The sequence below is a fragment of the Gouania willdenowi genome, chromosome 5 (assembly GCF_900634775.1).
Source record: "Gouania willdenowi chromosome 5, fGouWil2.1, whole genome shotgun sequence".
Lineage (NCBI taxonomy): Eukaryota > Metazoa > Chordata > Actinopteri > Blenniiformes > Gobiesocidae > Gouania > Gouania willdenowi.
Genome location: NC_041048.1, coordinates 4,048,582 through 4,069,172, shown reverse-complemented (window position 1 = coordinate 4,069,172; position 20,591 = coordinate 4,048,582). Strand labels below are relative to the sequence as shown.

The 20,591-nt window shown below is 36.9% G+C and overlaps 3 protein-coding genes across 5 annotated transcripts; 1 reads left to right on the top strand and 2 right to left on the bottom strand.

Annotated features, from left to right (window-relative positions):
* The first annotated feature begins 881 nt into the window (after positions 1–881).
* On the top strand, positions 882–9,232 carry pck1 (phosphoenolpyruvate carboxykinase 1 (soluble)). Of its 2 annotated transcripts, none has more exons than XM_028446309.1 (10): positions 882–1,034; positions 1,439–1,726; positions 3,583–3,767; positions 4,915–5,118; positions 5,212–5,399; positions 5,486–5,648; positions 5,730–5,954; positions 6,035–6,166; positions 6,241–6,336; positions 7,652–9,232. In XM_028446309.1, exons 2-10 carry the CDS (start codon positions 1,503–1,505, stop codon positions 8,107–8,109), a joined length of 1,875 nt encoding a protein of 624 aa, XP_028302110.1. In that variant the 5' UTR covers positions 882–1,034; positions 1,439–1,502; the 3' UTR covers positions 8,110–9,232. The 2 variants fall into 2 exon arrangements, with proteins under 2 accessions (XP_028302110.1, XP_028302112.1); XM_028446311.1 differs by having other exon boundaries at positions 891–1,034; positions 1,490–1,726.
* Positions 9,233–10,555: 1,323 nt separating this feature from the next.
* Positions 10,556–14,135, bottom strand: LOC114463058 (gastrula zinc finger protein XlCGF57.1-like). Of its 2 annotated transcripts, none has more exons than XM_028446306.1 (2): positions 13,877–14,135; positions 10,556–12,927 (listed from the first exon to the last, which is right to left on the bottom strand). In XM_028446306.1, the coding sequence occupies exons 1-2, from the start codon at positions 13,911–13,913 to the stop codon at positions 10,946–10,948; spliced, it is 2,019 nt and encodes a 672-aa protein (XP_028302107.1). In that variant the 5' UTR covers positions 13,914–14,135; the 3' UTR covers positions 10,556–10,945. The 2 variants fall into 2 exon arrangements, with proteins under 2 accessions (XP_028302107.1, XP_028302108.1); XM_028446307.1 differs by having other exon boundaries at positions 10,556–12,915.
* A 1,974-nt stretch (positions 14,136–16,109) lies between these two features.
* On the bottom strand, positions 16,110–19,757 carry LOC114463061 (gastrula zinc finger protein XlCGF57.1-like). The gene is made up of 2 exons (XM_028446312.1): positions 19,503–19,757; positions 16,110–18,181 (listed from the first exon to the last, which is right to left on the bottom strand). Exons 1-2 carry the CDS (start codon positions 19,537–19,539, stop codon positions 16,347–16,349), a joined length of 1,872 nt encoding a protein of 623 aa, XP_028302113.1. The 5' UTR covers positions 19,540–19,757; the 3' UTR covers positions 16,110–16,346.
* Between the last annotated feature and the right edge of the window lie 834 nt (positions 19,758–20,591).

Sequence of the window (20,591 nt, the reverse complement as noted above, 5' to 3'; positions counted from 1 at the left end):
CTTAACTTAAACTCAAGTACAGGTAAGTTATACATAAAATACTGAAGTACAAGCAAAAAGTAGCTACATTAAATAGTACTCAAAGTGAAAGTTACTAGTTACTTTCACCCCCTACGTTTATTTTTGGTAATAAATCTTGCCACGGTTCCCTTACATACAGTAAACATCTCATGTTAAAAGTTCAAAAGGAAGAGAATAAATCTTGCACAATTTGAACTTAGTTTATTTTCCACAAAGGAATCTCTATAAAACAAAAGGTTTGTCAAAATGTACAATTATTATTTCTTAAATATAATTACACCAATTAATTCAATTCAAAATAAAACATATTTCAGGTTCTAAGTACAGCTACATTTATGAACTTTAAAACTGAGAAAAAACCCTCTATTCAACGCTGTTTCGACACAGTGCATTATGTTTAATCTGATTGGTCGAATATGATGTGATGCATTTGATTGTCTGGTCATTTCATTTTTTGTAGTTTCACAATGTCTGTTGATCATTTTAAAACACAAAATAATTGTTTACTCAGTAATGATTGGGTGCAGAAATGTAACAAGTTCGTTCTTTTAAGTACAAGCAAAACCCATAAAACTTGTAATCCATTACTTTCACATCTGAAGTTGACAGAAGATAAAATCAATTATTGAGATGTTGTGTTGTCAGAGCTACAGACAAACGACAGACGTCGATGATGAATGAATGGTGTGAGATGTGAGCGGCTGCAGGCATTGATCAGGTTAAACACTTTGTCCCATTGGTTAATAATTACAGTGTGTTGTTCACGTCTGCGTGGAAGAACATGTTAATGCAAATAACTCTGAGGACAAGCCCGTCATCAGCACATGCACACGCACACACACACTCCTCCTCCCTGAACTTGAGGACATTGCATTCTACATAAAAGAGGGAGTCCTCTCTGCACAGGAAGGAGAAGAAGAAGAAGGAGAGATCCTCAGAAGAAGAAGCAACAGAATCACCTCAGCTGATGAAGCCACGTTAACAACTACCTGGAACAAGTGATCCAACTGAAGGTAAGCAGATATTCTACTTTCTTTTGATGATGGGATGCTGGCGGATGCTTGACCAATCAGTACTCATAACTTCAAGTAACTTTCTCTTTTACTTTTTACTTGTACTTGAGTATTTTATGACTTACTTGTACTTGTATTTGAGTACAATTTCAATCAAGTAACAGAACATCTACTTGAGTTGGACCAGTACACTTTACACCTCTGCCATTTATCATGTTGAATAAAGAGGTTTGATTTAATCAATTATTTAACTATTACCTGTTTTCTTTTGTCTCTTTCTGTTATTCATTATTCTCTTTCCTAATCCTCCACCTGTCCTTCCCCACACTCCCTCTCTGTGCACCCACATCCTTATTATGTAACCTTCATTCCTGCTCTCACCTGTTTATTTCCACTCCCTCCAGACTTCTTATTCTCAGCTTCTTTCTCTCCATCTTTAACTTTCTTCTCTTCAGACTTCCCACCATCATGCCTCCTCAGCTCCAGTCCCAAAGCCAGAAAGGCCTTAAAGTCATCCAGGGCGACCTCAGTGCTCTCCCCCCTGCCGTGAGGGAGTTTGTGGAGACCAACGTGACTCTGTGCCAGCCAGAGGAGCTCCACATCTGTGATGGCTCGGACGAGGAGAACCGTGTCATCCTGACCCAGCTGGAGGAGCAGGGGATGATCAAGAAGCTCAGCAAATATGAAAACTGGTAGGTTTGGATTGAATTTATCTGAGATTTTTAAAGAGAGGCGTAGAAATCAGTGGTTTATTTATTTAGATCACATTAAAAGCAGGATTGGGGTCAATTGTAATTGTAATTGCGTAACTGATAATTAATTACAATTATTGCGTAATTATAATTGCTATTTAATTTATTTTAGTTTATTTAGATACTTGACTTTGTAATTGTAATTGTCATGAAAATTCTACAAAAATTGTCAACGGAAAACTGGGGAACTATGCATGTAAATGATTAAAATATGTTTCATATCAAGCTTTCCCACATTTGACCATTTAAAATATTGAAATTGAGAGGTATACTGATGCCCACACCAAAAATATTAAAACCTATATTTTCATTGATGAGGAATCCTAACAATGTAACCAATAGATAGGAAAGAAAATAGATGATAGATATTTGTTTTTAGTGTATTTTACAGCTGACAACAGATGCTAACAGAAAGCTAACACAAGAGGAAGGTAAACTTTTATTAGGTTATTTATTTCAACCTCAGTAATTGTGATTAATTGTAATTATATAACAATTCAATTATCAGTACAACACATACATATTTTTCCAATTACAATTACATTAATTGTAATAATTCTACCATAAATGTAATTAATTATCAATTACACAATTACAATTATAATTGACCCCAACCCTGCCTCACACTATGGAAAATTCCATTAAATTTTGGAGGGGATCCAGATGAATATACTGATTTTTTTTTTAGTCAGTTTGAAAACTTAAAAAATCCCTTTCTCTCTCTTCATTGACAAATTCATTTTTTCTTCCTTGTAATCAATCAATTTTTATTAAAGGTGGCCTATGTCGAGTTGGTTCCGATTCATCAATCATCCCACCAAGTTTCATCCAGATCAATAACAGATTTCACATTTCATCATTACGGAGTGTGTCCATACATTGTGACCAACTGTATGGGTATACAGTACACTTATTTCAAGCCTTTGAAGTTTGAATGATCATGAGACCATAATGACAATATCTGGAAAACAGGAGATTATTTTTTTTAAACAATATAGTGTTATGTAAAGGGCCTGGCACGTTGCACTGTTATGCAGTTGAGGACAATGTACAGCAGTTGTTTGAAGTCACAACATCCCCGTCTCAGAGATGTTGTAAGTTCTGACTAATAGGGGTGGGAACCTCTGGGTACCTCACGATACAATACGATATGCAATACAAAGCTCACGATAACGATTATCTCACAATATGACAATACATGATAATCTACGACATAAGAAGAAAAAAAGATTAAGTGAAAAAATACAATTTTAATTTTATATCTCTGAAAGATAATAAATTGAAAAAGTGTCCTATGAACAGTGACACTATTTAGTGCAACATCATTGTGAATAACTGTCAACATACCAATGTAAATGAATAAGTATCTCCAATAGTGCTTTCTGTGAACAAAAAATAGGGTCTTTTTTTTTTTTTACCAGTGACACCATTATAGTGCAATATTCCAGTAAACAATATATTGGTTCCTTCAACAAACAGTGACAACATTTCTGTGAAGACCTACCTGCACATTTTAGTGAAAAAGCAGAAAAGGTTTAAAAAAAAAAAAAAAAAAAAAATCGATAGCGCGAGCATATCGATAATCGATTGTGAGAAAAAATATCGTGATATATCGCCGTATCAAAATATCGTCACACTTCTAGAAATAGAAATATTTTAGCATCATGGGTTGTAAAAACATCATCATTTGCAAATCACTTTTTTTTTGTGAAATTTTCTTCTTTTGAAGGATGATTCAAAGCCAATATTTCGCACTTTGTTTCTTTTTCTTCCCTAATCCACCTTTTCCTCTGCAGCTGGTTGGCCAGAACAGACCCTATGGATGTGGCTCGCGTGGAGAGCAAGACGGTGATCGTCACCAAGGACCAGAAGGATACGATTCCCTCGCCACTGGGAGGTGGAGTCAGCCAGCTCGGACGTTGGATGTCACCAGGAGAGTTTGACAAAGCCATGACTCAGCGGTTCCCCGGCTGCATGAAAGGTAGTACATCAGATCGTAAAGAAACCAAACGTTTCTGTATGATATTCTTTTACCATACCACTTCTACAACTTTTTTTTTTCTTACTAGAATAATTAAATAATTAAATTTAGATTGAAATCCAAATATTTGAATTGATACCAGCTTTTGGGGTGGATGTCTTTCCTGATTAGTTCCTTTCTATTTTTCCAGACTTGGGACCATTTGGCTTCTAATGTTACATAACGTAGATCATCAAAAGCTAGATTACATTCAAATATGTTTGACTTCCTCATGTCGAAAACCTTCCTTAAAACCTATGTTGCAAATATCTACATAGATTAAGGTTGAGGCCAGTTACACTTTTCAGTTACATTTACATTTTCATTTTACCCCTGTTCAATTACAATTCATTTACAATTACAGTGACCAGCATTTTTTGTAATCAGAATTAAACTAAAATATTTTTTTTATCCTCAGAGTTAATTGCAATTACGTTCTCATTTACAAAATTTTAACTACAATGAATTACAATTTTGAGCCTAAAATTAAAAAAAAAACTATTGAAAGTTAACCTTCCTCTTGTGTTAGCTTTCTGTTAGCATCTCTTGTGATTAAGGATCCTAAATCAGCTGTAAAATACACTATAAACCATCTATTGGTTTCCTTGTTAGGCTTCCTAATTCATGAAAATAGAGGTGTTAATATTTTTGGTGTGGCAGTTTTTTTAAATGGTAAAAAATAAGAAAGCTTAATATAAAACATATTTAATAATTAACTACATATGTGTAGAACTGTACATAGAACTGTAACATGGTTCCCGAGTTTTGCGTTAAATTATAATTGACATTTTTTATAGAGTTGTCATGGCAATTACAATTACAAAGTCAATTATCTGAACTCAATTACAATTTCATTAAAATTACGACAGCCACAGATTTTTAAAGTTACAATTACAATATAATTATGCCATAATTGTAATTCATTATTAATTATGTGATTATAATCATAACTGACTCCAACTCTGGTAAAGATCACCAGTTGATGGATTTCATCCTGTGGTAGCATCATTGCAATGAGACTGAATGTGTTTTCAACGACTGACAAAGTAGTTGGTCCATAACTTCATTGTGTGATGGTGTACATTGGTGTGTTTTTTGTGGTCCTTAGGTCGCACTATGTACGTGATTCCCTTCAGCATGGGTCCGGTGGGATCTCCCCTGTCTAAGATCGGTGTAGAGCTGACCGACTCTCCCTATGTGGTGGCCAGTATGAGGGTGATGACCCGCATGGGGAAGGCTGTGCTGTCCGCCCTGGAAAACGGCGAGTTTGTTCGCTGTCTGCACTCTGTTGGCTGTCCACTGCCGCTGAAAAGTGTGTAAAACCTTCAAGTTACACACAACTGCAACAAACATAACCAGAGCTGTCTTTGATTGTGAATTGTAAACAATCCAATTGTTCTTTCAGAACCTCTGGTGAATAACTGGCCCTGCAACCCTGAGCTGACCTTGGTTGCACACATCCCAGATCGTAGGCACATAGTCTCCTTTGGCAGTGGTTATGGTGGAAACTCCCTGCTGGGGAAGAAGTGTTTCGCCTTGCGCATCGCTTCACGTATCGCCAAAGAAGAGGGCTGGCTGGCCGAACACATGCTGGTAAAAAATATACCAAATACTAGTTTGTGAAAGAAATCTGAATACTTAATAACTTTTCATTCAAATCCAAATTGTGCTATGTCTAGATCCTCGGAGTCACCAACCCTGCTGGAGAAAAGAAGTACATGGCAGCTGCCTTTCCCAGTGCCTGTGGGAAAACAAACCTGGCCATGCTTTGCCCAACGCTGCCTGGCTGGAAGGTTGAGTGTGTCGGAGATGATATTGCTTGGATGAAGTTTGATCACCATGGTAAGAAAAGAGAATCATCAAAAAACCAACCCTGTGTTACATGAGGTCGTTTGTCATTCAACATGTTTTCCTCTTTTCAAGGCAATCTGCGCGCAATCAACCCTGAGAACGGCTTCTTCGGTGTTGCACCTGGTACCTCAGCTACAACAAACCCTAACGCCATGGCAACCATCATCAAGAACACTCTCTTCACCAATGTCGCAGAAACCAGTGACGGTGGCATTTACTGGGAGGGGATGGACCAGTCCCTGCCTGAGGGAGTCACCATCACCTCCTGGAAGAACAAGCTTTGGAGCCCAGAGGATGGTAAGATTTACAGAGTTTGAATACACAACGTTAATCATTGGACAGCTTTGTAGATTTGTAATGTTTGTTTTTCCTCTCAGGGGAGCCCAGCGCCCATCCCAACTCTCGTTTCTGCACACCTGCTGGACAATGCCCCATCATTGATCCACTGTGGGAGTCTCCAGAGGGAGTCCCCATCGAGGCAATCATTTTCGGAGGACGCAGGCCAGAAGGTGAGATGACAAACTCGGGGAAGACGAGCTTATAGCAGGCATTATTACTAATGTAATCACGCTACTTGTTCCAGGTGTCCCCTTGGTGTACGAGGCCTTCAGTTGGCAACACGGAGTGTTTGTTGGAGCGGCCATGAGATCAGAGGCCACGGCAGCCGCTGAACACAAAGGTTAGTGTCGGACATTTGTAATGATATTCCTGCTGTTTGTATTGAAGATGAAGTGAGAGTTGAGGATATTTCACACATTTCATGAAAGCATAAGGTTCAACTCAGAAGATATTGGCACATTCTATCACCTTTGCTTATTTGTAGAGTAACTAAACCCCAAAACCACTTTTTATTTTTTATTGTTTTTGCTGAAAACAAATGTATTTGGCATGCAGTCGTGTTGTTGATTATCGTCCAACTCTTGACATTTTAGTCAAATTATTTCAATTTGTGTTGTAAAAATCTTTCAGTGACTGCCCTCTTTGGGTTGAAACCAGGCTATTACAATCAAATTTTGTTACTGTTGACAAAGGTTTGGGACATTTTGGTGGCTTTTTACATCACTGTTGGCTCCGCCCCTCCTATAATAACTATCACATGTGGACTCTGCAATTTGTGGCAAGTAGGTTGATTTGATAGAATTGTAAATAAAGAGCTAAAGTGAGTCTTGAATAGATTGTTAGCATAGCATAGATTGTTCTTTAGAAATGTTATAGTATAGACTGGGCATGTCTTAACTGCTCCTGAAGCCCTGCCCAATCAAGGCATTTTTCTTATTTCAGCCAAAACCTCAGGGTTTAGTTACTCTTTAGGTACAAATCTACATGCTTGTATCAAAAATAGCTCCTTCACAAATGGGATGAAGCTGCAGTTTAATGTCTTGCTTCAAAAACTGCCTCAAAATTTAAGCCTCACTCTCTTCAAACCTTAACCTCTTTTAAACTTCAAATTTAAACATTGATTCTTTAGATTTTACCCAAACGCTAAAAGTGTCTTTTTTCTAGCAGGATATTATCCACACTGAGTAATCTCAAATCCAGTCAAGAAACCCAAAACCACAGTCAGTGAATATGACACAATCAAGTAAGCCTTAATGGCCAACGACTCTCTATATCAAAGCAATCTGTTCTTTGATTGAGGATCAATAAATTTCCCCACAGAACAGCTATGAATTCAACTGCAAGAACCACAGGTTTAAATTTGTCCAATTTAGCTTTAAAGAAGGTTCTTTTAAAACAGTAGAAGACATTTTTTACAGACTCAATGTCTCATTGGATGAAACGTGCAGCTTTAGCCTTTTTTTTGTTAACGATGATTGTATTTATAAATTACATTTCTAATGTGTTTTATCCAAGCAAAAAAAATCTAACCTTTTTGAAAAGAACAAACCAACCAAGAACGTTTTAGACTAAAAGATTGTCTTCTTTCTATACAGTATACCATGTTATTCAAACATATACAATAATAGTTTTGTTGATTTGATTCTTTTTTTCAGGAAAAGTAATAATGCATGACCCCTTCGCCATGCGGCCCTTCTTTGGCTACAACTTTGGCCACTATCTCTCTCACTGGCTGAGCATGGCTGATCGACCAGCAGCCAAACTACCCAAGATCTTCCATGTCAACTGGTTCCGCAAAAGCCCCACCAGTGGTTTCCTCTGGCCCGGATTCGGCGATAATATCCGTGTCCTTGACTGGATGTTCAGGCGGGTGAACGGCGAAGCCGGCGCCATGCCTTCAGCCATCGGCTACCTGCCATGCCGCAACTCCCTCAACCTCCAGGGAATGCATGACAATGTCAACCTAGAGGAGCTCTTCTCCCTGGATCATGCATTCTGGCAGAAAGAGGTGGAGGATGTGAGGAAGTACTTGAGTACCGAGGTGAACGTCGACCTGCCCAATGAGGTGGCGAGACAGCTGGAGCTCCTGCAGCAGAGGGTCAACCAGATGTGATAATAAAGCAAACTAGTGCAAACTACAAGAAAGGCCACATGTTAGCAAACCTAAATGACCATATTGGTAATATGCAGCTGATTAAAAATGCCAGAGCAGAATGTCAGTGAATCTTAAGTGATCTGTTAAATTGAGCTTGAATTAGATATGGAGTTTGCTCAATTAAGTCTGAAGAACTTTTCTGTGGAGCATTAACCTCGCTTTCCACAATTCTTTAGCACTAAACTAAATCTGCAAACTCACAAGAATGCTGATTTTGACAGGAAGAGTTGCTTCCTACTTAAAACCTTTATAGGAACTCTTTTTAAAGCTGCCTTCCTAACGCCTTGTCATACTGTGTCTGACAGTTATTTAATGTAACTTATTGTGAATAGGGATGGCTACCATTCACATTTGAACCAATACTTGGTACCTGTGAATTGGTATCAGTGCTCAACGGTACCAATTTTTGGTACTTTTGTGTATATTTATTTGTCATAAGATATTTTTCAAACATACAACTTGAACAAATATATCAAAGTAACATTCAAATGTTTGTATTTTAGCAACAATTGTTTCATAAATTTCTTCATCATGAACTTCATCTATAAATTAAAAAGCAGCTCTATGTGACAGGGCTCTATACTGCAAGTATTTCACTTGCATTTGTACACATAGGTAAAAGAACCAAGTTTTCGTTCGGTGCTATTGCTAGTGCCAGAGTTTAGTTGATTGTAATCCTGTTTATCCTAATAACCTTGTGTGCCGAGTAGCCTTTACATGAAATCTCCTACTGTTCCATCCCTCAGTCACAAGGATGCTTTTATAGGTACCAAAAACATGGTACCGTTTGACTTAACGTCATTTGGTACCCTGTAGTACCAAAGGAATTCGGTCAGTACCTAAAAAAATACAGAATTTGGATTTGGTACTCATCCCTAATTGTGAACGCACATCCTACTGTCTCGGACTATAAAGATAGTTCTCTCTCCGTGTTTTGTGACTGTCCCATTAAGGATAGACAATATATGTATTTTGTCTTAATTTATTTTTATACAGTCAATATCTCTGGTTCTATTGTGTTGTAATCCTAAAACTCCAAATGAAGGGTGACAACAATAAAAGGTTTTTTTTTAAATCTCAATGGGCTTTTCTTCTTCTTTATTGTGTTCCACAAAGACTTAGAGATAGAAATTAACATTATCCAGAAATTTACCAGAAGTAATACAATACTTTGTATTTTGTATGCTTTGTCTGATAAAGATGCCTATTTGATGATGTTGCCCAAAAAACCAGCCGGATTCACCAAAGAAAATAAATTAATACATTGCACTTCTACTACAAAGGACGTGATAACTTGTTTTCAGTCATCGGGCAGCCAATAGTATTGCCCAAAAGCAGCTCATGGAGCACTCTATGAAAAGATCTCTGATTGGCTGAAAAGGAACGTCACACTCCTGGATTTCTAAAGATCAAATACAGAGCCAAGAGAAGGAGCAGAGGTCCAGTATCCTCTCAGATATGGGACGCTGATTGTAAAGTTGTGAATGTTAAAATAAACAGCAACTTTTTGCAATATTTAGTAACAAACCACATTTATAAAACGTATGTGAGTTTTTTGTGTTACTTTTGAACAAATTTACAGCAATATTTGTGAAATTTGTGATATTTACTTTTCCATTAAAAATATGTCAATGTTAAATCTAAATGTAAATATTTAGGTAACATGCAAATTCATCGGAAGTATCAAAATAAAAGCTCATTGATGAAACGATTTGCATATTAGCTAAATATTTAGTTTCATCGGTGACATTTAAATTTAACATTTATATTTAAATGTAACAGATAGATTTAGATGAACATTTAAATTTAACATATTTAAAAAAATTTTAAAAAAAATCACAAATTTTGCAAATGTTGCTGTAACTCTGGTGAAAAGTCACATTACAGAACTCACGTTTTTTTAAATGTGGTTTGTTGCTAAATTTTGCAAGAAGTTGCTGTTTATTCTAGCATATGCAACTTTACAATTGGTGCCTGATAAGTGTCCTCTCAGAAAATTTTGTTTAATTTTGGAACAATACGCTCAAAAGTTAGCATTTTTTTTTTTTTTTTTTTGCCAAATAACGGCAAAAAAATACTTCTGACAAACTTGGTGTTTGTTCTGGTCTGAGGTGTTTGTCACAGTGAACATGAGTGAATCAAAAGCATTTGTTTTTACTGCATTTTAGTGAAACTATACTTATATTTCACAAAGAAAAAGTGAAAATATAGAAATACAGTTGTTTAAGATTGTGTTCTATTTATTTATTTTTAAAAAAAATAATTGTAACATTTCTAAAATTTATTTAAATTTTTCTGAATTTTTAGGCAACCCTACGAAGGGTCCCGACCCCAAGGTGAATAGATTTGTTTTTATAATTTTTACCTTTCCAGTCATCTCACACCTGGGGTGGGACCAAGACTGAACCTTTATTTGTTAATTTTCCACTATCTCTCAAGAACCCCATGAAGCGCAATCGTGTACCCCTATTGGTACACGTACCAGCATTTGAGAAAAACTGTGCATGCAATGTATCCAAGAATCAACAAAGCAACGCTTGTAACCAATATTTTGAATTGGCAACACAACTTCCAGTCACTCTAGACACCACAGCTAGTTTTAGAAACATTAAAAGAACCAAGATGTAAAAATATTGAATATTGAAGCAAGAAAGGAAAAAACGTACCTTGGTTAAGCTTCTTCTTTTTTTTTTTTTTCAAAGAAATCTCCTCAGCATATTAAAAAAAGAAACATTCCTTATTTAACTCTCAGCCATTAGCATATACATTCAAAATAGATTCTTTTTTTCAATTTCTACACTTTGTGGACTCTTATATGTCTGTTAAGGTTATCAGCATATTTATAGTCTTTACCACAAACATCACATCTAAAGGGTCTCTCACCTGTGTGGACCCTTGTATGTCTGTTAAGGTTTTCAGCATATTTATACTCTTTACCGCACACATGACATTTAAAGGGTTTATCACCTGTGTGGACTCTCATATGAGCTGTTAAACGGTCTTTTTTAGGAAATCTTTGGCTACAAACGTCACAACCAAAGGGTTTCTCTCCTGTGTGAACAATCATGTGCAGCTTCAAATTTGATTTGCGGCTAAAACTCTTACTGCAAACATCACAACAGAATGGTTTCCCATCAGCGTGGACGTACAGATGCTCCTTCAAATGTGACCCCTGCGAAAAACGTTGACCGCAAACCTCACATCCAAAGGGTTTCTCCCCTGTATGGATTCTAATGTGTAACTTCAGACTTACTTTAAGACTGTATCGTTTGCCACAAATATCACAACCAAAGGGTTTCTCTCCTGTGTGGACCATCTGGTGAGTTTTCAGATCCTCATTGCGGTGAAATCTCTTATTACAAACATCACAACTAAAGGGTTTCTCTCCTGTGTGGACCATCATGTGTCTTTTCAGTTGTGCTCCAATCCTAAATCTTTTCCCACAAGACTCACAACCAAAGGGTTTCTCTCCTGTGTGGATTATCATGTGACTTTGCAGACCTGCATTGCGGTAAAATGTCTTACCACAAACATCACAAGCAAAAGGTTTCTTTCCCGTGTGGACACTGATGTGTCTCTTCAAACTTGTTCTGTTACCAAATTGTTTACTACAAAAACCACAACCAAATGGTTTCTCCTCTGCGTGAACCATCATGTGGCTTTTGAGATTCCCGTTGCTGCTGCATCGTTTACCACAAACGTCACAACCGTAGGGTTTTTCTTCTGAGTGGACGATCATGTGCCTTTTTAAAGACTCGCTGCGGCCAAACGTCTTTCCACAAACATCACAACCAAAGGGTTTCTCTCCTGTGTGGATGCTCATGTGACTTTGCAGACCTGCATTGCGGCAAAATGTCTTACCACAAACATCACAAATAAAAGATTTCTCTCCCGTGTGGACCATCATGTGTCTCTTCAGATTTTCTTTAATCATAAATTGTTCATCACAAGAATCACAACTAAAGGGTTTCTCTCCTGTGTGAACAATCATGTGCTGCTTCAGATGTGCTCCAATCCTAAATCTTTTCTCACAAGACTCACAACCAAAGGGTTTCACTCCTGTGTGGATGATCATGTGACTTCGCAGACCTTCATTGCGGCAAAACGTCTTACCACAAACATCACAAGCAAAAGGTTTCTTTTCCATGTGGATAATGACGTGTCTCTTCAAATTTGATCTGTTACCTAATTGTTTACCACAAACATCACAACCAAAAGGTTTCTTTCCCATGTGGATAATGACGTGTCTCTTCAAATTTGATCTGTTACCAAATCGTTTACCACAAACATCACAACCAAAGGGTTTCTCTCCTTCCAAACAGATTGATGGTGTTTCTTTTTTTTTCTTTTTGTTAACGTTGATGTCGGTGTTTTTAATGGACATGGACGTTTTTAATATTTTACAGTTAATGTCATTGTCTCTGCTTTCAGATTCAGACTCTGACAAAGGTTCTCGCCAATCATCATCATCATCATCGTCACTGTCTTCAGTCTCAGATGATTCTGTTTCCTCTCCATCAGGTTCTACTTTCATGAGTTTAGCTGAGCTGCAGGTTGCAGGTTCTCTTTTGATGTTCTCCTCACTTTGTCTCCAGTGTAGCAGAGAACACAGAGCTTCTTCCTCCTCTTCTTCATCTTCACTCTTCACAGTAACAGCCGTGATATCCATCTCCTGCTTTTCCTCCAGTTCTTCCTCTTCCTTCTTTATGTGGAGCTGATCCTGGAGTTTCAGTCCATGTTTACAGGAAACACCATCAGGAACATCTGCAGGAAACCCTGAACACAACCAGGACCATCAGAGACGTCTCTACAATCGTTATTCACATCATTAGACTCAGCTCTACTTTACATATCAGTCTAATGAATGTAATAGGTGCACGTGACCTAAACTGGCCAATGAGATGCTACGCACAGTAGCAAAAACCCCGAAAGTAGCTGCTGTTAAACCTCTTTTAAAAAATAGAACAATGGATGCCTCTATACTGGCTAACTATAGACCAATCAGCAACCTTCCATTCAAAGCCAAGATCATTGAGAAGGTGGTCTTCAACCAACTGAATCAATTCTTAACATTAAAAAAACACTCGTCTCAGGTCCCACTCTCAACATTTTCCCTCTTTTCTTGGTGCCTTTATTTTCTATATTTTGTCAGTTCAGGTTGACAGTTAGAGGCCGGTAAATTATTATTTATGTACTCATGAGTGGGTTACATCAAACGTTTTATTTTGTAGTTTATTTAATATTGTGCAGTGTTGGAATATCAGTGCTAAATAAATAGTTTCATATACTTTTAATTGATTTATTGTTTGCAGCATTAATGTGAATTTATTCAATTGCTTTGCCTTGATTTTAGTGAAGTTAGTTCACAGTCGGAGCAGAAATAGAATACTACTAATAATTACAATCACTTATTTCTCTGCGTTGATTTTCAGCTTTAAATTTTCTTTTAGGAACAACCGTATTAAAGTTTTGACTAAAAATAAGTTGCATTTTATTCAAAAGACTATGACTTAAACTAAATCCAAATTTTCTGTAAACATTAACACTGCTCATCAGTGGTGTGAGAAGCATTTGCATGTTCTCCAGATGGTTTCTAGGTGTCAGTTAGGTTAAGAAATGTATTTTTTAACTCCAACATATTCTGACTTTAATAATCTCAGGTTCCTGTTTTTAGGAGATAGTAAACATGTCGTGAACACTGTTGTTGTATTCCCATCGTACAAACCTGCAGAGTGTTCTTCAGATGAAGACTCTGTCATCATGTTGCTAACGCTAAGCTAAAGTTCCACGGTGTCGTGGTCCATCTGGTAACCGTGATAGCTCGTGAACGACCTCCGTTTACGTCTTTTCCTTCCAATGAAGAATCCTTCATTAAACCCTCTATTGTACAGCACAGATATAAGCTCAGTTTATCTGAACTATTTAATAAACTGATCATTACAAACACACGGAGAACTGTTGGTTTCTGCTTCTTCTTCGGTGGTTTTTTAATGGTGGCTGGCAGTAACACAAAGCGCATTACGGACACTTAGCGGGCGAGCAGACAAACAACACATTGGTGCATTTGCGCCACCTACTGGTATGGAGTGCGGATCAGAATATCTAACGTGCTCTACTCTCCGTAAATAATAATAATAATAATAATAATAATAATAATAATAATAATCCATATCCTCTTAATCAACTTAGTTTGTCTTAGAAAATCAAATAAAATCCTGTATTCTTAATTTTCTGAGTTATTTTGTAAGATATCCATTCAATTGTACTTCATTTTTTCCACCATCTGTCTACTTTTCAAATCATATTTTTGACATGCTCCACTGTCTCTTCTTGTCCACAGTCACATCTAACCGTATTATGTTTTTCTATTTTAAACAATGTACTAGTTAATCCAGTGTGTCTAAATCATAGCTTAAATATTATTCTTTCGTGCCTCCTACTGGTTCCTGCACTTCTCATTTCAACAACCTTCCTTTGGATTCTATAAAACCATCGTCCTTTCCTTCAGTCTGTTTAATAATGCTCTTCACCTCTGTTCTACTGATGTTAACTACTAAATCTACTTGAGTATTTGTTGTGGCATTCTTTGCCACCTTGTCTGCCAATTCATTTCCTCGCTTCCTATATATGCAGGTACCCATAAAAACATTAATGTAAGGCCCATCATCTGAGTTAGTAGTGTTGCTTGATTTCTATTAAAATGTCTGAATGACTGTACTGTAAACTAATGATTGATGAACTTGAATCTGAACAAATAACTGATCTTATTGATCTTATGTCCTCTATCCACTGTGCTGCTAATAATATTGCTTTCATTTCCCCCATGTAACCTGATAATAACCTCTCACTGATTCTTTTCCCCACTTTGATTTGAAACTCTGGCACAATAAATGAAACCCACACTTTGCTCACTATGTATTTTTAATGCATCTGTACAGATCTGGTCATAACTATGGTACCCATCAATATTACTCTGTATGATGTGTGAGTTAAAACATCATTGTCCTGTCCTAATAATGTGATATCTACTGTGGCTTCAGGCAGTATCCAGGGTTGTATTACCGGTAAGGGTACTATTGGACTATTATTCACTTTAAGTTCTGCTGCTTTCTGTGTCACTTTCAATCCAAAGCTATTTGTTTCCTTCTTCACCTTCTCCCAGCAACATTTTAAAGTTTCCTGTGTTGGATGATCTTGACTACGGCCCTGTAAACTAACCCAGTAAGTCACTGATAGATGAGTCCTTCTCATTTCTAAAGGCATTTCAACCGGTAATGCTTCTGCATTTTAAACGTCAATAAGTCATTAACAGTTGTTGTGAAAAAGACTGGAAATTAAAGCTTGTTTCAGGTCATAAGCAAACATTAAAGGTGTGAATTAGTGGTTCTTACATCATCAAGTGTCTTTAATGTATTACCAGCAAACAAAAGGTTATATTCATTCACTGTAATTTTTGATTTAGTTTTAGTTATTGTCTTTTGATTGATATACAACTTGGTTTTAGTCAAAATGTAGTCATCAGGACTATGTCAGTCATGGTATAGTTTTAGTCAATGAAATGACATAAAGATCAATGAAAGAATTAGATTTTTTTCAGATATACAGACAAGGCAAGTATATTTGTATTGCGCATTTCATACACAAGGGAACTCAATGTGCTACACATGATCAAAAAGTGCAAAAAGAAAACAGCTTAAAAATCAATAAGAATAAAAATCAGCAGCAAAAACATTTAAAATTATCGACAAACATTTTCCATCAACAACAACATGACCACAAATCTCCCTCTCAATCATACGCAGGAGAGAAAAAAAGTGCCTTTAACTTTGATTTGAAATGTTTACATTGGATGCTGATGTCATAGAATCTCATTTTGTAAATAAGTGTAATAAAACAGTATTTAGTGAAGTGGTTCACAACTTTTTTACTATTGAAATATCAGGAATTTCTGGCGACCCCAAAGACAATTTTTTCTTCTAGAATTAGTTTTTGATCATGTTTGAGCTCAAATTTCTTATAACTGCATTTTAATTAAACTAGGTTTTAATTTCAGAAAGATTTAGATAAGTGAAAGTATAGAAATACACTTGTTTAAGATTGTGTTTTACTTTTTTTTTAATTTTTTTTTTACAAAAATGGGCTGATATTATTTTCTTTAAAAAAAGAAAAAAACAAAAGCAAAAGCGGCCCAATTTCTACACTTTGTGGACTCTTGTATGTCTGTTAAGGTTTTCAGCATATTTATACTCTTTACCGCACACATGACATTTAAAGGGTTTATCACATGTGTGGACTCTTATATGAGCAGCTAAACGGTCTTTTATAGAAAATCTTTGGCTACAAACGTCACAACCAAAGGGTTTCTCTCCTGTGTGAACAATCATGTGACGTTTCAAATGTGTTTTGCGGCTAAAACTCTTAGTGCAAACATCACAACAGAATGGTTTCCCATCAGCGTGAACGTGCAGATGCTCCTTCAGATGTGACCCCTGTGAAAAACGTTGACCGCAAACATCACATGCAAAGGGTTTCTCCCTTGAATGGACTCTCATGTGTAACTTCAGACTTACTTTAAGACGGAAATGTTTACCACAAATATCACATCCAAATGGTTTCTCTCCCGAGTGGACGATCATGTGCCTTTTTAAAGACCCGTTGCGGCCAAACGTCTTTCCACAAACATCACAACCAAAGGGTTTCTCTCCTGTGTGGACCATCATGTGTCTCTTCAGATGTTCTTTAATACTAAATTGTTTGTCACAAGAATCGCAACCAAAGGGTTTCTCTCCTGTGTGAACAATCATGTGCTGCTTCAAATGTGTTTTGCGGCTAAAACTCTTACTGCAAACATCACAACAGAATGGTTTCCCATCAGCGTGGACGTGCAGATGCTCCTTCAAATGTGACCCTTGTGAAAAACGTTGACCGCAAACCTCACATCCAAAGGGTTTCTCCCCTGTATGGATTCTAATGTGTAACTTCAGACTTACTTTAAGACTGTATCGTTTGCCACAAATATCACAACCAAAGGGTTTCTCTCCTGTGTGGACCATCTGGTGAGTTTTCAGATCCTCATTGCGGTGAAATCTCTTATCACAAACATCACAACTAAAGGGTTTCTCTCCTGTGTGGACCATCATGTGTCTTTTCAGATGTGCTCCAATCCTAAATCTTTTCCCACAAGACTCACAACCAAAGGGTTTCTCTCCTGTGTGGATTATCCTGTGACTTTGCAGACTTGCATTTCGGCAAAATGTCTTACCACAAACATCACAAGCAAAAGGTTTCTTTCCCGTGTGGACACTGATGTGTCTCTTCAAATTTGATCTGTTACCAAATCGTTTACTACAAACATCACAACCAAATGGTTTCTCCTCCGTATGAACCATCATGTGGCTTTTGAGATCCTCGTTGCGGCTGCATCGTTTACCACAAACATCACAAGCGTAGGGTTTTTCTCCCGAGTGGATGATCGTGTGCCTTTTTAAAGACTCGCTGCGGCCAAAAGTCTTTCCACAAACATCACAACCAAATGGTTTCTCTCCTGTGTGAGTGTCAGTATTTTCCTTCTCACCGTCCAAACAGGTTGATGGTGTTTCTGAGTTTTCCATTTTGTTAACGTTGATGTCAGTGTTTTTAATGGACACGGATGTTTTTAACTTTTTACAGTTAATGTCACTGCCTCTGCTTTCAGTGTCAGACTCTGACAAAGGTTCTCGCCAACCATCATCATCGTCACTGTCGTCAGTCTCAGATGATTCTGTTTCCTCTCCATCAGGTTCTACTTTCATGAGTTTAGTTGAGCTGCAGGATGCAGGTTCTTCTTTGATGTTCTCCTCACTTTGTCTCCAGTGTAGCAGAGAACATTGAGCTTCCTCCTCTTCTTCATCTTCACTCTTCACAGTAACAGCCGTGATATCCGTCTCCTGCTTTTCCTCCAGTTCTTCCTCTTCCTTCTTTATGTGGAGCTGATCCTGGAGTTTCAGTCCATGTTTACAGGAAACACCATCAGGAACATCTGCAGGAAACCCTGAACACAACCAGGACCATCAGAGACGTCTCTACAATCATTATTTTGAGACATTTTAACTCAAAATAACAAAAAATATTTCCAAAAGGAATGAGGAGTCTTTGCAGTCAAAATTAACAGAAACGTGGCCCTCCAGAGCGCTAACGTTATATTAGCATGGTACATTAACATTAATCTCATTCATTTGCGCTGACAATACGATAACCTAATTTCACGTCGTCTCAGGTCCCACATTCTAAACATTTTCCTTTTTCTTTTCAGCTCAGGTTGACAGTTACAGACCGGTGTCACGTGCTGAGTTTACCTCCGTACTGAGATTATAGCTCTAACCCTAACCTAATCCAATAAACAAATAAAACGTGTCCGTTCACTTTGAAAACACATAAACAACAAATAATAAAAAATTTTTTTTAGCAATAATTAATTTTCCGGTAGCGCATATACAATCTCAGTACGATGGGCACTCAGTACATGACACTGGTACATTATTATTTAGGCTGTTGCTAAAGGTCCAGACCCGAACCTCAGACGAACCTGACTATAGCACTACATGTGCTCATGCATGCGCATTAAGCCGAAAGTCGGTAGTTCCGTCACTGCCGGACGCGTGACCTTCTAGCTATAGTTCAGTCAGTTTTATCTTAGCCCTAACCCAGGAAATTTTCCGTATATATTTTTAAAAGTGGATTTTGCCGTGTTAAATATGTTAAAATAAAGAAGAAAAAACATATATATATAGCGCCTTAGTCCGGGTCCGGAACTATAGACACTAAGTATTATTTATGTACTCATGGGTGGGTCACGTCACATGTTTTATTTTGTAGTTTATTTAATATTGTGCAGTGTTGGAATATCAGTGCTAAATAAATAGTTCCATACACTTTTAATTGATTTATTGTTTGCAACATTAATGTGAATTTATTCAATTGCTTTGCCTTGATTTTAGCGAAGTTATTTCACAGTCAGAGCAGAAATACAATACTACTAATAATTACCATAATCACTTATTTCTCTGCGTTGATTTTCAGCTTTAAATTTTCTTTTAAGAACAACCGTATTAAAGTTTTCACTAAAAACAAGTTGCATTTTATTCAAAAGACTATGACTTAAACTAAATCTAAATTTTCTGTAAACATTAACACTGCTCATCAGTGGTGTGAGAAGCATTTGCATGTTCTCCAGATGGTTTCTAGGTGTCAGTTAGGTTAAGAAATGTATTTTTTAACTCCAACATATTCTGACTTTAATAATCTCAGGTTCCTGTTTTTAGGAGACAGTAAACATGTCGTGAACACTGTTGTTGTATTCCCATCGTACAAACCTGCAGAGTGTTCTTCAGACGAAGAGTCTGTCATCATGTTGCTAACGCTAAGCTAAAGTTCCACGGTGTCGTGGTCCATCTGGTAACCGTGTTAGCTTGTGAACGACCTCCGTTTACGTCTTTTCCTTCCAATGAAGAATCCTTCATTAAACCCTCTATTGTACAGCACAGATATAAGCTCAGTTTATCTGAACTATTTAATAAACTGATCATTACAAACACACGGAGAACTGTTGGTTTCTGCTTCTTCTTCGGTGGTTTTTAATGGTGGTTGGCAGTAACACAAAGCGCATTACTGACACTTAGCGGACGAGCAGACAAACAACACATTAAACGTGTCCTCTCAATCAGCTTAGTTTGTCTAAGAAAATCAAATAAAATCCTGTATCCTTCATTTTCTGTTATTTTGTAAGATATCTATTACATTCAATTGTACTTTCATTTCTTTCAATTTTTACACCATCTGTTTACTTTTTAAATAATATTTTTGATAGTGTAGGGTGTCTCATCTGCCCGTATTATGTTTTCCTGTTTTAAACAATGTACTATTTAATCCAGTGTGTCCAAATCATAGTCTAGATATTATTTTATTTCTCTTATTGGTTCCTGTACTTCTCATTTCAACAACAATAACAATATCCTCATATTGTACAAATAATATAATTATATTGTAAATATGTGATATGTGATCTAAAATATATTTTCCCCTGAGGCAGCTCTACGTTTTCAAAACAAAATAATGTGACAACGCCATCAACACATTTTGCCTTTGCAGACATTTACAAAGTTTGTAAAATTACAAGTTTTAATAAACTGGAGCAAAATTAATCAGCAAACTTTAGCTGCATCTAAAGAGCAAAAATACGCTGCAGCTTAATCTGTGATTTCACTAAATTGTTAGAAAACATGATCCACACTTCACCAACAGTTACAACATAATCCATATTAACCCTTAGAATCAGAAGCACAAAGTGATGATTAAAAACCATTTCTGACAGAAAGAACCGACTCAGCAAAAGAAAAAAAAAGACAGTTTAACAAAACCTGTTCCAGAAATGAAACTGACAGTCGAGTGACATTTAATTTAAT